This window comes from Penicillium lagena, assembly GCF_028827675.1.
Source record: "Penicillium lagena strain IBT 129212 chromosome Unknown utg000001l_segment0_segment0, whole genome shotgun sequence".
Lineage (NCBI taxonomy): Eukaryota > Fungi > Ascomycota > Eurotiomycetes > Eurotiales > Aspergillaceae > Penicillium > Penicillium lagena.
Window position 1 is genome coordinate 5428656 of NW_026623222.1, and position 14645 is coordinate 5443300.

The following is a 14645-nucleotide window of genomic DNA, read 5'->3' on the forward strand; positions in this document are numbered from 1 at the left end:
ATCCACGGCGAGGTAATCATGCTGCCTCCTGCGCTGAACATTCCCAAATGGTGTGTTTGACCTCCACTATCGCCCATGGTATCCAAGACTAAGCATCATCCAGGCTCGAAGCCAACGCCCACCTCCTCCAACCCCCGGTGAACAACTATTGCGTGTATCACCCCTCCTCCCCAGCAACAGCAGGGTATACCGTGATGATAGTCGGGGGACCCAATGCACGAACAGACTACCACATTAACACAACACCGGAGTTTTTCTACCAGTACCGCGGGTCCATGCTCCTCAAGACGGTGGACAATTCCACGACACCGCCAAGTTTCCAGGATATCCCCATCCATGAGGGATCCCTATTTCTCCTCCCCCCAAATACACCGCACTGTCCTGTGCGATTTAAAGATACTGTAGGAGTGGTGATGGAGCAGCCACGCGCAGAGGGGGCGGTGGATATTATGCGGTGGTACTGCAGGAACTGTATTGGGATTGTGTGGGAGAAGAAGTTCGTTTGTGTGGATCTGGGGACGCAGGTCAAGGCGGTTGTGGAAGAGTTTGCGGGTGACGAGGAGAAGCAGAAGTGTAAGAATTGCGGGACTGTTGCACACTCAAAATTCCGGGACGGGGAGATTGTCCAGCCGCCGACACACCCGAATTGAAGAAGATACCGGGGATTTTGTCTTCTAGATGTTCAGTAGCCTGCTATGATTGACGAGTTTGATATTGTTCATTGACAGCGAGTGATTTGGACAGTTCTTGTGGATTAGATTTTAGACGGAGATGATCTCTTGATCATCCAGCGGGAAATTATATTCAAGAACGTGATCCCAGCCCATGAATGCATACAAAAGGGAACCGTGGCACAGGATGGAAAGAAAGTAAATAATGGAAAATGAAAGAGAAAGCCGGGGAAATAGCCGGGGAAAGAGTCCAGAGACGAAGTGAAGGAAAGAAGTTATGCACACAGGCTTCGGAATGAATGAAAAAGGTCAAGATGACGGGGGGAATAATACACAAAGGGGGAAACCCGGCCGGATAGTTCCGGACCCAGAAGAAACAAAAGATGTACTAGAAGAGGGATAAAACCAGACGGCTTTAGATGCTGCACATACCAATACCAACCCAACCCAAGCCACACCTATGCAACATTATTCATCAAAAGGACAGTCAATACTCTCATGACCGTCTCGCTCGCACAGCGCGCACCAGCGGGACTCGTCGATGACACCAGACGACTTGCCGGCAACCGGTGCCATGGACGATCCCAGTCCGCCGATGCCCTTCAGTCCCTCATAGACGACATCCTTGCCGGTCTTTTGCGACGAAGTGTTCCCTTCCTGGGGCTTCTTGTAATCGGCGGCCGACGTTCGGGCAGGCTTTTCAGTCTTGATCTCAGGCACGGTTTGCTGGCCATTACCAGACCCAAACATGCTGGTACAGTTCAGGATATCATGGCCACCGGTCTCGCAGATTTCACACCACAGAGAATCATCGTCGGAGGAACGCTCTGACTCGGGCATAGGTTCCAATCGCCGTTGGGATGAGCTGGATGCGCCACGGTGGTGTTGAGGATTATTGGACGGCTCATCATGCCAGTCGTTTGGTACCACGGTCCGGTCAGAGAGACGATGGGCATGGTTGATCTGGTTCAGCCCACCGGAGTTGGTCGGCTTGTGCTGCTTCGACGGCGAAAGAGTGATGGTCGAGCTGCGAGCACGGCCATCAGCCTTGAACCCCTCGAGCTCTCGCTCGAGTTCCTCAATCCGAGTGTCTTTGGTTTTGGCGAATCCTTCAGCTTCTTGGATTCGCTGCTCCAACTGAGCGATTTGCTGGTTGTTCTGTTGCTCTGCAACCGCGGGGTTCAAGTTGGCCGCGTTGGGATTCCCACGGCTCAACGAATGGATGATGGCCTTCAGACCGCGTATCTCATCATCCTTCTGCTCCAGTTCGTACGAGCTGCGTGGGCCTTCCGCTGAGGTTTGTGCATCCTTGAGTGCAGAAGCTGAATCATCCCGCACTTTCTTCAATTCCAGCTTGGTTCTTTCGACCTCCCCTCGTAGGAACTCGACTTCAGCTCGAGCCTCCGCCTCACCGCGCCGTGCATCCTCGAGTCCCTCCTCCAACTCCGAGACCAGTTCCTCCAACTGCTTGAGTTGTGATGCAACGGCCTCGACATCCTCGCCCCGATCCTGCAACTCTTTGTTCTGCTGCAGTAACTCATCGAGGCGCTGCTCGTATACCCGCTCTGTCTCTGAAGCAGCAATCTCCAGTGTATCGAGAGTACTGCGAAAGTCCGCACGGTGTCCGTCGAACTCGGCTGTCAGCTGGGTGATTCGCTCATTTCTCTCGCGTAGCTGTGCCCGGATCGAAAGTGTGTCGGATCCCTCTAGTTCTTCCAGGGTCTTCTGGAAATCGCCCAGGGTCGTCGCTTGCTCATTCAGCTGTTTGTCACGATCGCCCAACTGTTTTTCCAAGCTCTTGATCTGGTCTCTCAGCTCTTGCATTCCCGCAGCCCCCGAAGACGGCGGAAAGTCTGACAGCCTCCCTCCATAGTATGAGGCATCCTCGTCCACACTGACCCGTGACGGTGGGCGATCAGACAGTCGCGAGGGGGGCTTGACGGGACTGCGCAGGAGTCCGTTAGAGCCGCCAGTCCTCGACGCGGCGGAAGGCGTGCGTAGGCCGCTGAGACTGAGTTTGGGAGGCGGCGCGCGAGGCGATTCGGGACGAGGGAGAGACGGTCGTCGAAATTGAGGCCGAGACAACGAGGGGCTGGGGCCCGGGCCAACCGACTTGCTGAAATTGGACTGTCGCGCCGGGGTCTTGGGAGTCGCAAACGAGCCCGTGGCTGCCGAAGTCGATCGTCGCGTCACGTACTTGGAGTTGTTGATGGGCACGAAGATCCCAGAGCCGGGGACGGAGGCCGCAAAGTACTTTCGTCCGTCGACGTCGCCGCTGTTTTTCCCTCGAGCGGCGTGTTCGGCGCCCAACTCGATGCCCGCGAAACGACCGGGCTTGCCTGCGACGGGGCCTAGGTACTTGACGGTGCCGTACATGCCACCGGGGACATTTACCAGGTCGCCGACCTGGACTTCCTCGAGGGGGGCCATGGTTGCGATTAAACAGGTAGCAGTGGTGGTAAAGTAGGAAGATAGCCCAAGATCAATACATCAGTAGAAAGGGGGACAACAAAGCTTGGGTCCACTTAATCGGTCCATCCCTCCGCTCACTCACGGACTGGCCTTCTTTCCCCTGTACATCATCCCACTCCCTTGCCTGCGTTGGCTAAGAACTTGCAACAAGTGACCGCCATTATCCTTCCCCATTACCGGTCGCTCACTCCTCTTCGGGCCCCTGCCCCGGTTGATCGCGATCCGTCTCTGCACCATGGCGCAGTACTTCTTCGACCTGCTCTACAACGTCACAGACTGCATGTGCTGCTTCCCCAGCACACCGCAGCTGAAGATCAACAATCGCAGCTTCAAGCTCCTGCGTTTGCTGGGTGAAGTATGATTCCCGTTGCTTCCCGTGACCGACCGGTCGACCGACGTACGGTACTGATCTCCACTCGCAACAGGGCGGTTTCTCCTATGTCTACCTCGTCCAAGACAAAACAACCTCGGAACTGTTTGCTCTCAAGAAGATCCGCTGTCCATTCGGTCAAGAGTCTGTATCGCAAGCCCTGAAAGAAGTCGAGGCCTACACGCTGTTCAACTCGCATACCAACATCATCCACTCGATCGACCATTGCGTCTCAACCGAATCGGGCTCGAAGTTCCGCAACGATGGCGGAGACGCCGGATCGAAGACGGTCTACATTCTGCTGCCCTACTATCAGCGCGGAAACCTGCAGGATGCCATCAATGCCAATCTAGTCAACCACACCCGGTTTCCCGAGAAGCGGCTGATGATGCTGATGCTGGGTGTCGCCAATGCGCTCCGGTCCATGCACCAGTATCGTGTCAAGAGCGGCGCTGGGTCTACGCGCGCGGCGCAAGCGATCCGGCAAGAAGGCGAGGATGCAGATGAGGAAAGGACGATGCGGATGAAACCCAAACGGCGCGCCAGCCATCGCGATGACGATGATGAGGAGCAGGAACCCTTGATGGATAATGAGGTAACACGCAGCCAGGAAGGGGTTCAGGATGGCGATTTGCGTCCCTATGCGCATCGCGATGTCAAGCCTGGTGAGTGCCGTACCTATTCGCGTTGTACAGTTTGATTGACATGTCACAGGGAATATCATGATTGATGACGATGGCCAAACCCCGATCCTAATGGATCTCGGCTCTCTGTCGCCGAGCCCAATCGCCATTACTTCACGATCCCTGGCCTTGGCGGTGCAAGACACCGCTGCGGAGCACAGCACCATGCCCTACCGTGCGCCTGAACTTTTCGACGTGAAGACCGGGTCCATCATTGATACCAAGGTCGACGTCTGGTCGCTGGGTTGCACCCTGTATGCTTGCCTTGTCGGCAAGAGTCCCTTCGAGGCGCGCAGTGAAGAGACCGGCGGCAGTTTGAGTATGTGCGTGCTCGGCGGCGACTGGCGATTCCCCGATGAAAACACCGGCGCGTCCAAGGGCAAGGCCAAAGTCGGCGGCAACAATGAGGAGCCCTCTCGCGGCAACACGGGCTTGATCAGCGCCCCCGTCAAGGAAGTTGTTCGCAAATGCCTTCAAGTGGAGCCCGCGGACCGGCCTGATATGGATGAGCTCATCCAGATCATGGAGGGTGTTATTGAGCAGTTGCCAGAAGATAATGACATCGCCGGCATGTCTCACTGAGTTTTTTTTATCTTTCCCATCAGCACTCCTCCGGCGGGCTCGGACTCTGCTATGGGTTGATCTGTACAGTATGGATGGACATTGGTTATACAGCCGGGATGTCGGCTTGTGTCTTCTTGGTCCCTTTGTAGCGTTTATCATCAATCAATGCAACTATATAATCGACGTAATCGCCCTCAACTCATCATGACGACACGTCGAGTACAACCCGTATATACTCACCAGTCCTTATCTACCGTCTTCTCAACAAAGTACCATCCGACACAATGAGCCAACTGTTCAAAAACGAGACGCAGGGAACCGACGTGGCAGACATGTTCCCCGACAGGGTGAAACACAAGACATGTAACAATCACCTCCCTCACCAGCTCTGACCTCAACCTCACCCTTTTCTCTTTTTGGTGCATAGTCCTCCTCGGCGGCCTGCTCCGCGGCGAATTGGCAGCATGCACCGCAGACGCCCTCTCCCACGGCGGCGCAGGCTGTATCATCTTCATAGGCCACTCGCAACCCGACTGCCAGCCCGTCATTGACCACCTCAACCGCAAGCACCCGAAAACGAAAATCATTTTCATCACCGCCGACATGGGCAACCTAGCCTCCGTGCGCGACGCAGCGCTGGCAATCAAGAAACTCAACGTGCCGATTGATGGCATCACTGGGTTTCCCACGGTCATGGCGGTGCAGTACGAAACAACGGGGGATGAGATTGAGTCGCATTTTCAGAAGAATTACTTGGTTTATTTCCTGTTGGTGAATCTGTTGCTGGATGCTATGTCGCCTGGTTCGAGGGTTGTGCTTGTTACTACCAGTGTGCGGAGGGAGGCGCCGGCATCGGAGTGGGAGGATGTGGGATTCTCGGTGTGTCTTCTGTGCTCCTTTCTCTGGTCTTTCTCTGGTCTGGATATTGTTGACGTATGAGAGGGAGGCAAGAATGGAGAGACATACCATCCTCTCGACGGGTACGCGCAGTCCATGTTCGCCAACATCTTGTTCGTCAAGTCTCTCGCCCGCCAATGCGCCACACGATCCATTGGGGCTTTTTCTGCGAATCCGGGAAGTAAGTTCTCATTCCTTTCTCGAGGATCATATTGACCCTTTGCAGATACGAAGACCAACATCCAGACCTATGTCTCGCCGGAAGAGGTCTCGTCCTGGCTGCAGAGGAAGAAAGTTGGTTGGTCATTGCGCTATCCTCACGAGACCAAGCTCGCTGATTGGCATTCCCAGCTAGCGAAGACCTGCCCATTCTTCTTCAGCAGGCGCCCAAGTCCCAGGCTCAGGGCAGCGCGACGATACTACGTGGATTGCTGGATCCGATTCTGGGAGGTGAGAATCATACCATGCCACATCTGTTAGACACGAGACTAATGAGTGAAACATGAACCAGATCAGTCTGGAGCGTTCCTGGATAATAACCAGGTCCTCACGCTGCCGCAGATCGACTTCCCGGCGGGTGAAGCCAGTGCTACCGCGTTGTGGAGACGGAGCGAGGAGCTGGTCGGAGAACTACTTCGTACGGCATAGACCATCACCATTATGATCTTTTTTTCACCAATGGTTTTATTTTGTATGCTACTCCCGTAGTATGCACTACTCCCACGCACGATTATCGGTATCTTCCCTCCACACTTGGCCCTAAACCCTTCTAGTCTACTTCCTGTGCGGGGAATGCGACGATCCTGATAGCCTCTGGTTCCTTTAACTCGTTCGGGCAGGCAACTGAGCTTATCTGCGGAAGTCTTCCGGGTGTTTTGTTGTTAGCCGACCGTCCCTCGGCCAGGGAGGTATATCTCTCGCCTTCGCTCCTTATCCTGGTCTGCTACCATCCATCCCATTTCCATCATGGCGCCGGTGTTCGACCACTCCGCCATCCCTGGCACAGTCACCCTAGTAGATGTGGACCATGTCATGGCTGCGCGACACCTGGATCATGGACGAGACCGAGACATTGTGCTTATCCCCACGCCCTCGAATGACCCAGACGATCCCTTGAACTGGAGTCGGCGCCGAAAATGGCTGTCCACGGTCTGTGTGAGCATGTACGTGCTGGCGTCGGGCATCGCCTGTTCGGTCGTGTACTCTGTGCTCGTACCCTTGCATCAACAGTCCGGATTACCGGTGAGCACGCTCAATGAGGGGACGGGGTATATGTTTTTGCTAGCGGGGTGGGGGTTGCTCTTCTGGCAGCCGTTTGCGATGCAATTCGGCAAACGGTTGACCTATATATTGTCGTTGGCGGGTATCCTGGTACTGCTTCCTTCCTTTCTCTCTTCAGGTGCAGGGTGAGGCTGACGATGGAGTTCTAGGCAGTTACAATGTGGGGGTAAGGTGGTCCTAGAAGAGTGGAGAGGAAGTATTCTTGCTAACGGATCACGGCCAGACCCTATGCGCCCACCAATGGGCAATGGATAGCTCGAAACATCCTGCAGGGATTCTTCACGGCCCCTGTGGAAGCCCTCCCAGAAATCACCGTCACAGACGTGGTAAGTGTCATCCCTGGCCTTCTCGCTCATTCACGCACTCACCGTGGCTAGTACTTCACCCACGAGCGAGGAACATACATGGGTCTCTATGCATTCTTTCTTGCAGGTAGCAACTATTTCGCACCCGTCATCTGTGGGTTCATCGCAGAATACCAGGGCTGGCGATGGGTGTTCTACTGGCCAAGCGTCTTTGTCGGCATCATCATGATCTTCCTATTCTTCTTCATGGAAGAAACGAACTATGTGCGACAGGATGTCGAGGATACGACGATCGCCAACGTCCGAGTCGACCATTCATCTCCTACAAGCTCGCAGGATGGTGACCCCGATCCAGAGAAAGCAGCGCAGACCTCGAAACAGCCTGCTTCTGCACCAGAGTCTGGTACTGTTTATACCAAGAAGTCATACTGGAAGAAGCTGTCCCTGCTTGGGCCGAAGCAGAGTCAGAATACGATGCTTCGGAGAGTGCGGCAGATGTTGTATTACCTCTCATGGCCCGTCATCTTCTACGCTGGGTATGTGTGTCAATCTTACTAGATGCCCTGTTACTGATGTTGGTGCAGATTCTCGTACGGCTCCTACCTTGTCTTCTTTAACATCCTCAACGGCACCGCATCCATCATTCTAGGCTCGCCACCTTACAATTTCGGGTAAGCAGGAAACCCGTAACACCCAAAATCCAAGATTAATAAGTATCAGTTCCTCCATGGTCGGAGTCAGCTACCTAGCCTGCTGTCTAGGCGTCACACTCGGGTAACCTACCTCCTACTGTCCATACCGCTTAAATAACTAACGCCAACTAGATCCCTCTTTACCGGCCGCTTCAGCGACTGGCTCACCATCAGATTAGCCCGACGCAACAACGGCATCATGGAAGCCGAGCACCGTCTATGGCCATTCGTCGCATGTCTAGTCCTGGTCCCCGGCTCTCTGATCCTCTGGGGCGTCGGCGCTGCACACGAAGTCCATTGGTTCGGTCTGATCGTGGCGATGTGCATGCTGGCATTTACCAACACGTGTGGCGTCACACTGAGCGTCAATTACATGGTCGATAGCTACCGCGAACTGAGCGGGGTTGCTATCGCCAGTGTGATTCTGGTGCGGAATACCATGTCTTTTGCCATTGGTTATGGGTACGTAATACTTTGGATCTGATCTCTGGGGAAATATGGTCTAACTTTAAAATGAATAGGATTACGCCGTGGATCGACAATTTGGGCTACCAGAACTGCTTTATTTCTGCTGCTTTAATCGGCATGGCCTGTGCGGCTGTCTTCCTGGTGATGATTCGATGGGGCAAGGCATGTCGTATTCGGACGCGGGAGAAGTACTGGAAGATCGTCCAGGAGAACTGGGAGAAGGGAATGGGGCATTAGATTTCAGGCAGTTGGTTCGGACTTCCCGGGACTGACACACCCCAAGGACATTATCTAGACAACCAAGCCTTAGATAACAGAAGACATATATATCAAGCAAGTCGAATCGCCCCCTCCTCGTCATAAACAATCTCCCTCATCTTCACAGACCGAAGATGATCCACTCCCTTGGACAATTCACAATCATGGTAGAAAAGCCACCACTTCCCCTGGAACTCCGCAATAGAATGATGCGTCGTCCACCCGAGCACAGGTTCCAGAATGCGTCCACGATAGGTAAACGGCCCATAAGGTGACGACCCCGTCGCATAGGCGAGATAATGCGTATCTCCCGTTGAATAAGAGAAATAGTACGTCCCGTTATAGCGATGCAGCCAGGCAGCCTCGAAAAAGCGGCGGGTGTGATCATCTGCCCCGATGGGCTCGCCTGTTTCCGGATCGAGAATATGGATTTCACGCACCGGTTCGGCAAGCGAGAGCATGTCGTCGCTGAGTCTTGCGACACGCGGACCAAGCGCGAGGGTCCCCTTGCCGGATGGTTCCTGGGGCCCGGAGCGGCTGGCGTCAAAGACGAGAGTGTTCAGTTCATTCTCGCCCTCTTTCTTGTCGAGGATAGAGGGCTCAACCCAGCACTGGAGCTGCCCACCCCAGATGCCACCGAAATAGAGATACGCCTCCCCATCTCCCTGTTCACCGTCATCGACAAACACAGCGGGATCAATACTATAACTGCCCCGAATGAAGCTCTCTTCGGCCTTGAACGGACCCTCCGGTTTCGCAGCGGAGGCAACGCCAATCCGAAAAATGCCCTCTTTGTCTCGCGCCGGAAACACCAAGTAGTATTTCCCGTTCTTGTGCGCTGCGTCGGGCGCCCAGAGCTGTTTGGACACCCAGGGGACATCTTTCTGGTGCAGTGCCACGCCGTGGTCGGTTACCTGCCCGCCCACCTTGTCCATTGAGAGGACGTGGTAGTCGTTCATGTCGTATTGGTCGCCATTGTCGTTGAAGGCGATGTCTGTTTCGCGGTCGTGCGACGGGTAGATGTACAACTTGTTGTTGAAGACGTGGGCCGAAGGGTCGGCCGTGTAGATGTGGCTTACTAGTGGTTCCGAGGCCATTTTGATTGTCTTGTTGGGTATGAAGATGATTTGTTGGTTGGAGAATTGGGAGTTATAGTTAGTAGGCTTCGGAGTTAGGGCTGGAGTGGGCAATAATAGCGATCAGAACCACACAGCTCTGGAGTTTCCCCGCAGCTAAAAAACTGGAGAATTATTTAGAAATGGTACACTCCTAGTTATATATGCTCCTCTTCGTGGGGAGCCTTTACCCGCGCGCCGGCTAAACCAGCCCAGATTCATCCCGTCCAACGCCACAACGTTGGACCCGGCATGGCGGCATTTCGGGGCGGGTAAAGGCAAACTCTGGGGGAATGCCTTGAGTCTATATGTTCTTTGTTACAAGACAGAAACAGAAATAGCCACAACCTCAACCTCCAAAATCAAGCCAAAGACACAGATGGGCAAGACATCAGTCATTTCTCTTAAACACCACCCGCCTCTCATCCTCCTCTCTAGCCCTCGCCAGACTGTTCTGCCACTCCCTCCCCATCCGTCCCAGCATCATCTCCATCACCTCCCCCTCGGTCAGATGCCGACTTGATTTTTTTTGTTCTCCCGACAGCATAGTCGTTTCCCCAAAGTCCACTCTCAGCCACGGACCGTAACAGTCCTTTAACCCAATAAACTGTCCAAATCGCCTTCGCTTCGTAGCTAGACCAACATCTTTTTCCTCTGGCGTTCCGATCCACGGCAGAATGCGGATGGGATACAACGATGTTGCGGGCACGGGTGGCCAGACTTGGTGGAAATGAACCGCTAGGCTGTCGAGTTGCGATGCGGTGAGAAGGTGGTATGCCAGTAATGTCACAGGGAATTCTGGATGCGGATGACCCGTGGTGCTGGAGACTAGTGGGTGTAGTGGACTGGACAGGTGGTGGAGGAGAGGAAGAAAGGCCGGGTGGAATTGTGAGTGAGTCCCTGGGAGTGACGATGAAGATGACGGTTGGTTGTTGAGTGTAGAGAAGTTTGGAGAAGATGGTGTGGAAGGGTCGGAGACCGAGAGGGATCTGGTGCCTCGCATTGTCAGATATTGTTAATTTGAGGGTAGGATGCAATACATTCAACAACATCGGGAAGCCACGCGTATATATAAGCGGATGAACAATGAAAGTGCAGGCAGGAAAGAAGAAGCTGAAACTCTCGAAAATAGAATGCTTTGTTCCACGCGAGACTGGAATCGTGTGGCTTTGTCCAAGAAAAGACATCGGTGAAAGTCGTGGTGTATACGCGGCTCAGCACCACTTTAAATAGACCAAGATTTTCCATTAACAGATGCCATCAATTGATGCATGGCATCTGCTATGGATAACATTACGTCCTTGCGTGACTTTGCTCATGTCCTACATAATACAGCCATCCTTTAATAGAGTCCTTGCATACTCATTTTTAAACACTGAATTCATTGCAAAGTTTTCCAGCGCCTGGTCAAGGTACGCTTTGTATGTCTCATATCTGAACACATGCCATTCGTATACCATGAAGAAAACTGAGGCAATCCTAAACAGACATGCTTGCCATCCCCTGGGATAGATCAGGTTCCGATAGAGGCGGCAGACCAACGTGCTTATTGATCCAGTTGATGACGGTGCGGTGCCACAGCAGTGAGTTCTCTGGGTTGAGAACCCAGTGATTTTCATCAGGGAACGTCAAGAACGCGCTGTCGACGCTACGCATCTGGAGGACATTAAACGCAGCGAGACCCTCTGCAATTGTCAAACGGTAGTCCAGCTCGTTGTGAATGATCAGATGCGGAGTTGACCAGTTCTCCGTGAAGCGTGACGGATCCCACTTCGCCCAGTTCTCGGGGACCTTCCAGATTGGGCCTTTAAGGTCGTGCAGAGGGAAGTATTGCTCCTCGCTGGCGAGCTGGGAGGTCATGCTGAACACTCCGTCGTGGGTGACCAGGGCCTTGAACTTGCGGCCGAGAGGATGCCCTTGGATCCAGTTCATCATGTAGCCACCGTAGGAGGCACCCAGAGCAACGGCTCGGGTGACATCAACATACTTCAAATTTTGCTCGATATGCTCGAAGCCCTTCACCAGATCCTCGTATGGGCGTCCACCCCATTCGCCGCGGATAGCATCCGTGAACGACTGTCCGTACCCCGTGCTACCGGTGGGATTAGGTGTGATAACGACGTAGCCTTGTTCAGCGAAAACGGCGGGATTCCAGCGCGTGCTCCACTGGTCATTCCATGCACCTTGGGGACCTCCGTGGATCAAATACGCAAGAGGGTACTTCTCGCCGGGCTTGAAGTTAGACGGCTTGACGATCCAAGCGTGTACAGGATGATCCTCTGCTCCACGGAACCAAGTCTCATCGACTTGGGATGAGGAGAGCCCAAATGCTGTTCCGCTCCGGCTACTCGACGATACCACACGCACATCGATTGGATTTGCTGGGTCAATAATGGTCCACAAGCTGTTGTCGACCAGACTGCTGCTGGAGACGAACAATTTCGAAGAGTTAGCTGCGGCAGGAGCCACATCATTGACGTATCCAGAACGAGTCAACTGCTTCAGCGCATCGGGTTTGGCGCTGCGGATGTTTTGCAATGGAAGGTCATAGAGCAACCCTCGGCCATTCTCTTCCACGTGGATGAGCAGGGACTGGTCGCCCTGGGCAAATGAGATGGCTGAAGGGCTGAGATCCCAGGCTCCTTTTCCATCCGAGGACTGGAAAACCTCAATCATCTCCGCATTCCATGGGTTCGGAACGTACAGGATCCGATTTTTATCAGACTCGTATCCATCAACCTGCATAGCCAAAAGTGCAATAGAGCCACCATCCGAAGTAATAACGGGAGATGACATTGCGCCCTGGAGGCCTTTAAAGCCTTGAACTTGGCAGATTGTGTCCTTAGAGCTCATGGCTGTCCATGAAAACATAGGTGCGTAGTAGCACGAGCAAGCAGTGTGAGTAGCAGGGTTCAGATCGGGATCTTTGGCAATGAAAACAATAGCAGTCGGACTGATATCAAAGTCTCCGGTGCCGCCAAAGGGTGGGATTGGCGACTCGACCCCATTCAGTCCCGAGACCGCGATCAAGTTGGTGAGTCCCGAGACAGAATACTTGCCCGCCTGTCTGCGAGCAGGGGACAAGGGCGCTTTCTCCAACAGACCATACCAAATCGCGTTCTTCTGCGGCTCAACATATGCATCCCAATGTCTGACAAAGAGCGACGTGTACAGCTTACCCGTCGTGTAGGGCTTTTTAGCGTCATGCGGATTGTACAGCGAGCCGTCCGGGTTGGCCTTGCCGCTCACAGCGAAACCGATCTTCCCAGGCTCGATATTCGTGACCTTAAGATCCGAAACGGGTCCCGGAACAGTGCCTGCCATGTACGTCTTGTCTACCTCACGCGCATCGCCGACGATAAAGCTGGTATTCCCATTGGCCTTGTTCTTCAGCCAGACCAGCTGGTCGCTGTCGCCGAGCCACTGCGGGTTGCTGGCACCGGGGTCATTGGTAATGAGTGCAGAACGGCCAGACTCAATATCGAGCACACGGATCTCATTGGTCTTGGAATGCGATTCGAAGGAGTAAGAGGTCTGGGTGTACACCGCCAGGGTCCCCGCTGCGTTGGGGACAGCGGAGGACCGTCGGGGTGCACCAAGGAGAACGCTTAAAATGCCAGTCAGTTGCACGATTCAAAGAGAGCAAAGCGAGTTGCACTTACTCGGGTGTGAACCTCATGGAGCGGATGGCCATCGGGGTACGATAAAAGCTTCTAGGGTTGAGCGAAGGTGAACAAATATAGTACGAGAATAACCGCAATATATATGTCAGATGTTGAGGACTGCGATACGCAAGAATATATGCAGGTGTGAATGCTTGTGAGGGAGACAAGGAAGAGGTTGAAGAGTTGAGGAGGGAAAAAGGGAAGGGGTTGGAGGCATGCGGGGTTGCTTATCTTAGCGGCAATATTTGAACTATACACTACAAGAAGTAGACACGAACAAGACAATCAAAAGATTCCATTCCGTATGAGAGCCAGCGACTTAATTAAAAGCTACCGAGGCAGAAGCTATGCACAGAGAGGAAACTCGGTATCCAAACGATGTCGCATAACAGCTACCTAGTACTGACCAAACCTGCTCCACCATTCTAGACAAGCTATTAGATGGCAAGTCTCTCCACCTTGGACCTGAGCTGACGGATCTGGGGAGCCAAATCGCTAGCCTCGTTCGAGTTGATGCTAGCAGCGATGATGGGTCGGCTCACACCACACGCCCGTCCCAGCGCGGCCTTGCTTGGCACGAAAACGTACGGGACGTTCTTGTCCTCGCACAAAAGCGGAAGGTGCATGACGATGGCAAGGGGGGTCGTGTCTCCAGCGAGGATGACAAGTTCCGAGACGCCGCGGTTCACAGACTTGGTGGCTATGTAGATAAGACTTAGTTTCCGAATTCACCGAAAATCCCATGAATAATGCAACTCACCCTCGTTCGCTCCCTTCTTCACCTGACGCGAATGAGTTCCTTGCTGCAAGACATCCAGGAGCTCTTGTGCCAGGGTGGCATCGGCCATCGGCCAGGCTGTACGTCGCAGATTGTCAGGTCACAGAGATTCATCGGCCAGAGGTGAGGATGTCTTACCTGCGTTCTCAGCGGATTCCATTTTCTTTTCAAATAGCCTTGTCTTAGAATAGGCTCGCCTGCAAAAGGTTCACTGCCTGAGGTGGTTATCAGGTGGATGGGAGTGTGTGGGAGAGTGGTTGATGAGTGCAAAAAGTCCGAAGAGGGAAAAGACATTTTCTGCAGTGGATCCCATCACGTGATCGACACTCCGTTCGCAACCTTAATTCTCAGGTTGAGAATTTTCTCATCGATAACTAGTTAGTTAACGTAAATCAGGTACTATATGAGGACATTTTTGAATGAAAC

At 53.5% G+C, this 14645-nt stretch overlaps 9 protein-coding genes across 9 annotated transcripts; 4 read left to right on the top strand and 5 right to left on the bottom strand.

Annotated features, from left to right (window-relative positions):
• Positions 1-18: 18 nt before the first annotated feature.
• On the top strand, positions 19-650 carry N7510_002395 (3-hydroxyanthranilate 3,4-dioxygenase; the record flags this gene model as incomplete). The annotated part of the gene is made up of 2 exons (XM_056974322.1): positions 19-50; positions 104-650. 2 exons carry the CDS (start codon positions 19-21, stop codon positions 648-650), a joined length of 579 nt encoding a protein of 192 aa, XP_056839439.1.
• Positions 651-1139: 489 nt separating this feature from the next.
• On the bottom strand, positions 1140-3101 carry N7510_002396 (CAP-Gly domain containing linker protein BIK1; the record flags this gene model as incomplete). The annotated part of the gene is made up of 1 exon (XM_056974323.1): positions 1140-3101. One exon carries the CDS (start codon positions 3099-3101, stop codon positions 1140-1142), a length of 1962 nt encoding a protein of 653 aa, XP_056839440.1.
• A 277-nt stretch (positions 3102-3378) lies between these two features.
• N7510_002397 (putative serine/threonine protein kinase ENV7) lies at positions 3379-4778 on the top strand (the record flags this gene model as incomplete). The annotated part of the gene is made up of 3 exons (XM_056974324.1): positions 3379-3498; positions 3569-4178; positions 4228-4778. The coding sequence occupies 3 exons, from the start codon at positions 3379-3381 to the stop codon at positions 4776-4778; spliced, it is 1281 nt and encodes a 426-aa protein (XP_056839441.1).
• A 266-nt stretch (positions 4779-5044) lies between these two features.
• On the top strand, positions 5045-6305 carry N7510_002398 (putative oxidoreductase, short-chain dehydrogenase/reductase family; the record flags this gene model as incomplete). Its single annotated transcript, XM_056974325.1, has 6 exons — positions 5045-5123; positions 5188-5639; positions 5703-5838; positions 5884-5955; positions 6009-6107; positions 6169-6305. The coding sequence occupies 6 exons, from the start codon at positions 5045-5047 to the stop codon at positions 6303-6305; spliced, it is 975 nt and encodes a 324-aa protein (XP_056839442.1).
• A 318-nt stretch (positions 6306-6623) lies between these two features.
• N7510_002399 (putative MFS transporter) lies at positions 6624-8640 on the top strand (the record flags this gene model as incomplete). Its single annotated transcript, XM_056974326.1, has 8 exons — positions 6624-7028; positions 7088-7104; positions 7162-7264; positions 7316-7779; positions 7828-7914; positions 7964-8017; positions 8068-8397; positions 8457-8640. 8 exons carry the CDS (start codon positions 6624-6626, stop codon positions 8638-8640), a joined length of 1644 nt encoding a protein of 547 aa, XP_056839443.1.
• A 92-nt stretch (positions 8641-8732) lies between these two features.
• Positions 8733-9758, bottom strand: N7510_002400 (glycoside hydrolase family 43 protein; the record flags this gene model as incomplete). The annotated part of the gene is made up of 1 exon (XM_056974327.1): positions 8733-9758. The coding sequence occupies one exon, from the start codon at positions 9756-9758 to the stop codon at positions 8733-8735; it is 1026 nt and encodes a 341-aa protein (XP_056839444.1).
• A 409-nt stretch (positions 9759-10167) lies between these two features.
• N7510_002401 (uncharacterized protein) lies at positions 10168-10779 on the bottom strand (the record flags this gene model as incomplete). The annotated part of the gene is made up of 1 exon (XM_056974328.1): positions 10168-10779. The coding sequence occupies one exon, from the start codon at positions 10777-10779 to the stop codon at positions 10168-10170; it is 612 nt and encodes a 203-aa protein (XP_056839445.1).
• A 476-nt stretch (positions 10780-11255) lies between these two features.
• N7510_002402 (oligopeptidase family protein) lies at positions 11256-13470 on the bottom strand (the record flags this gene model as incomplete). The annotated part of the gene is made up of 2 exons (XM_056974329.1): positions 11256-13383; positions 13439-13470. 2 exons carry the CDS (start codon positions 13468-13470, stop codon positions 11256-11258), a joined length of 2160 nt encoding a protein of 719 aa, XP_056839446.1.
• A 408-nt stretch (positions 13471-13878) lies between these two features.
• N7510_002403 (uncharacterized protein) lies at positions 13879-14379 on the bottom strand (the record flags this gene model as incomplete). Its single annotated transcript, XM_056974330.1, has 3 exons — positions 13879-14141; positions 14202-14297; positions 14358-14379. 3 exons carry the CDS (start codon positions 14377-14379, stop codon positions 13879-13881), a joined length of 381 nt encoding a protein of 126 aa, XP_056839447.1.
• Between the last annotated feature and the right edge of the window lie 266 nt (positions 14380-14645).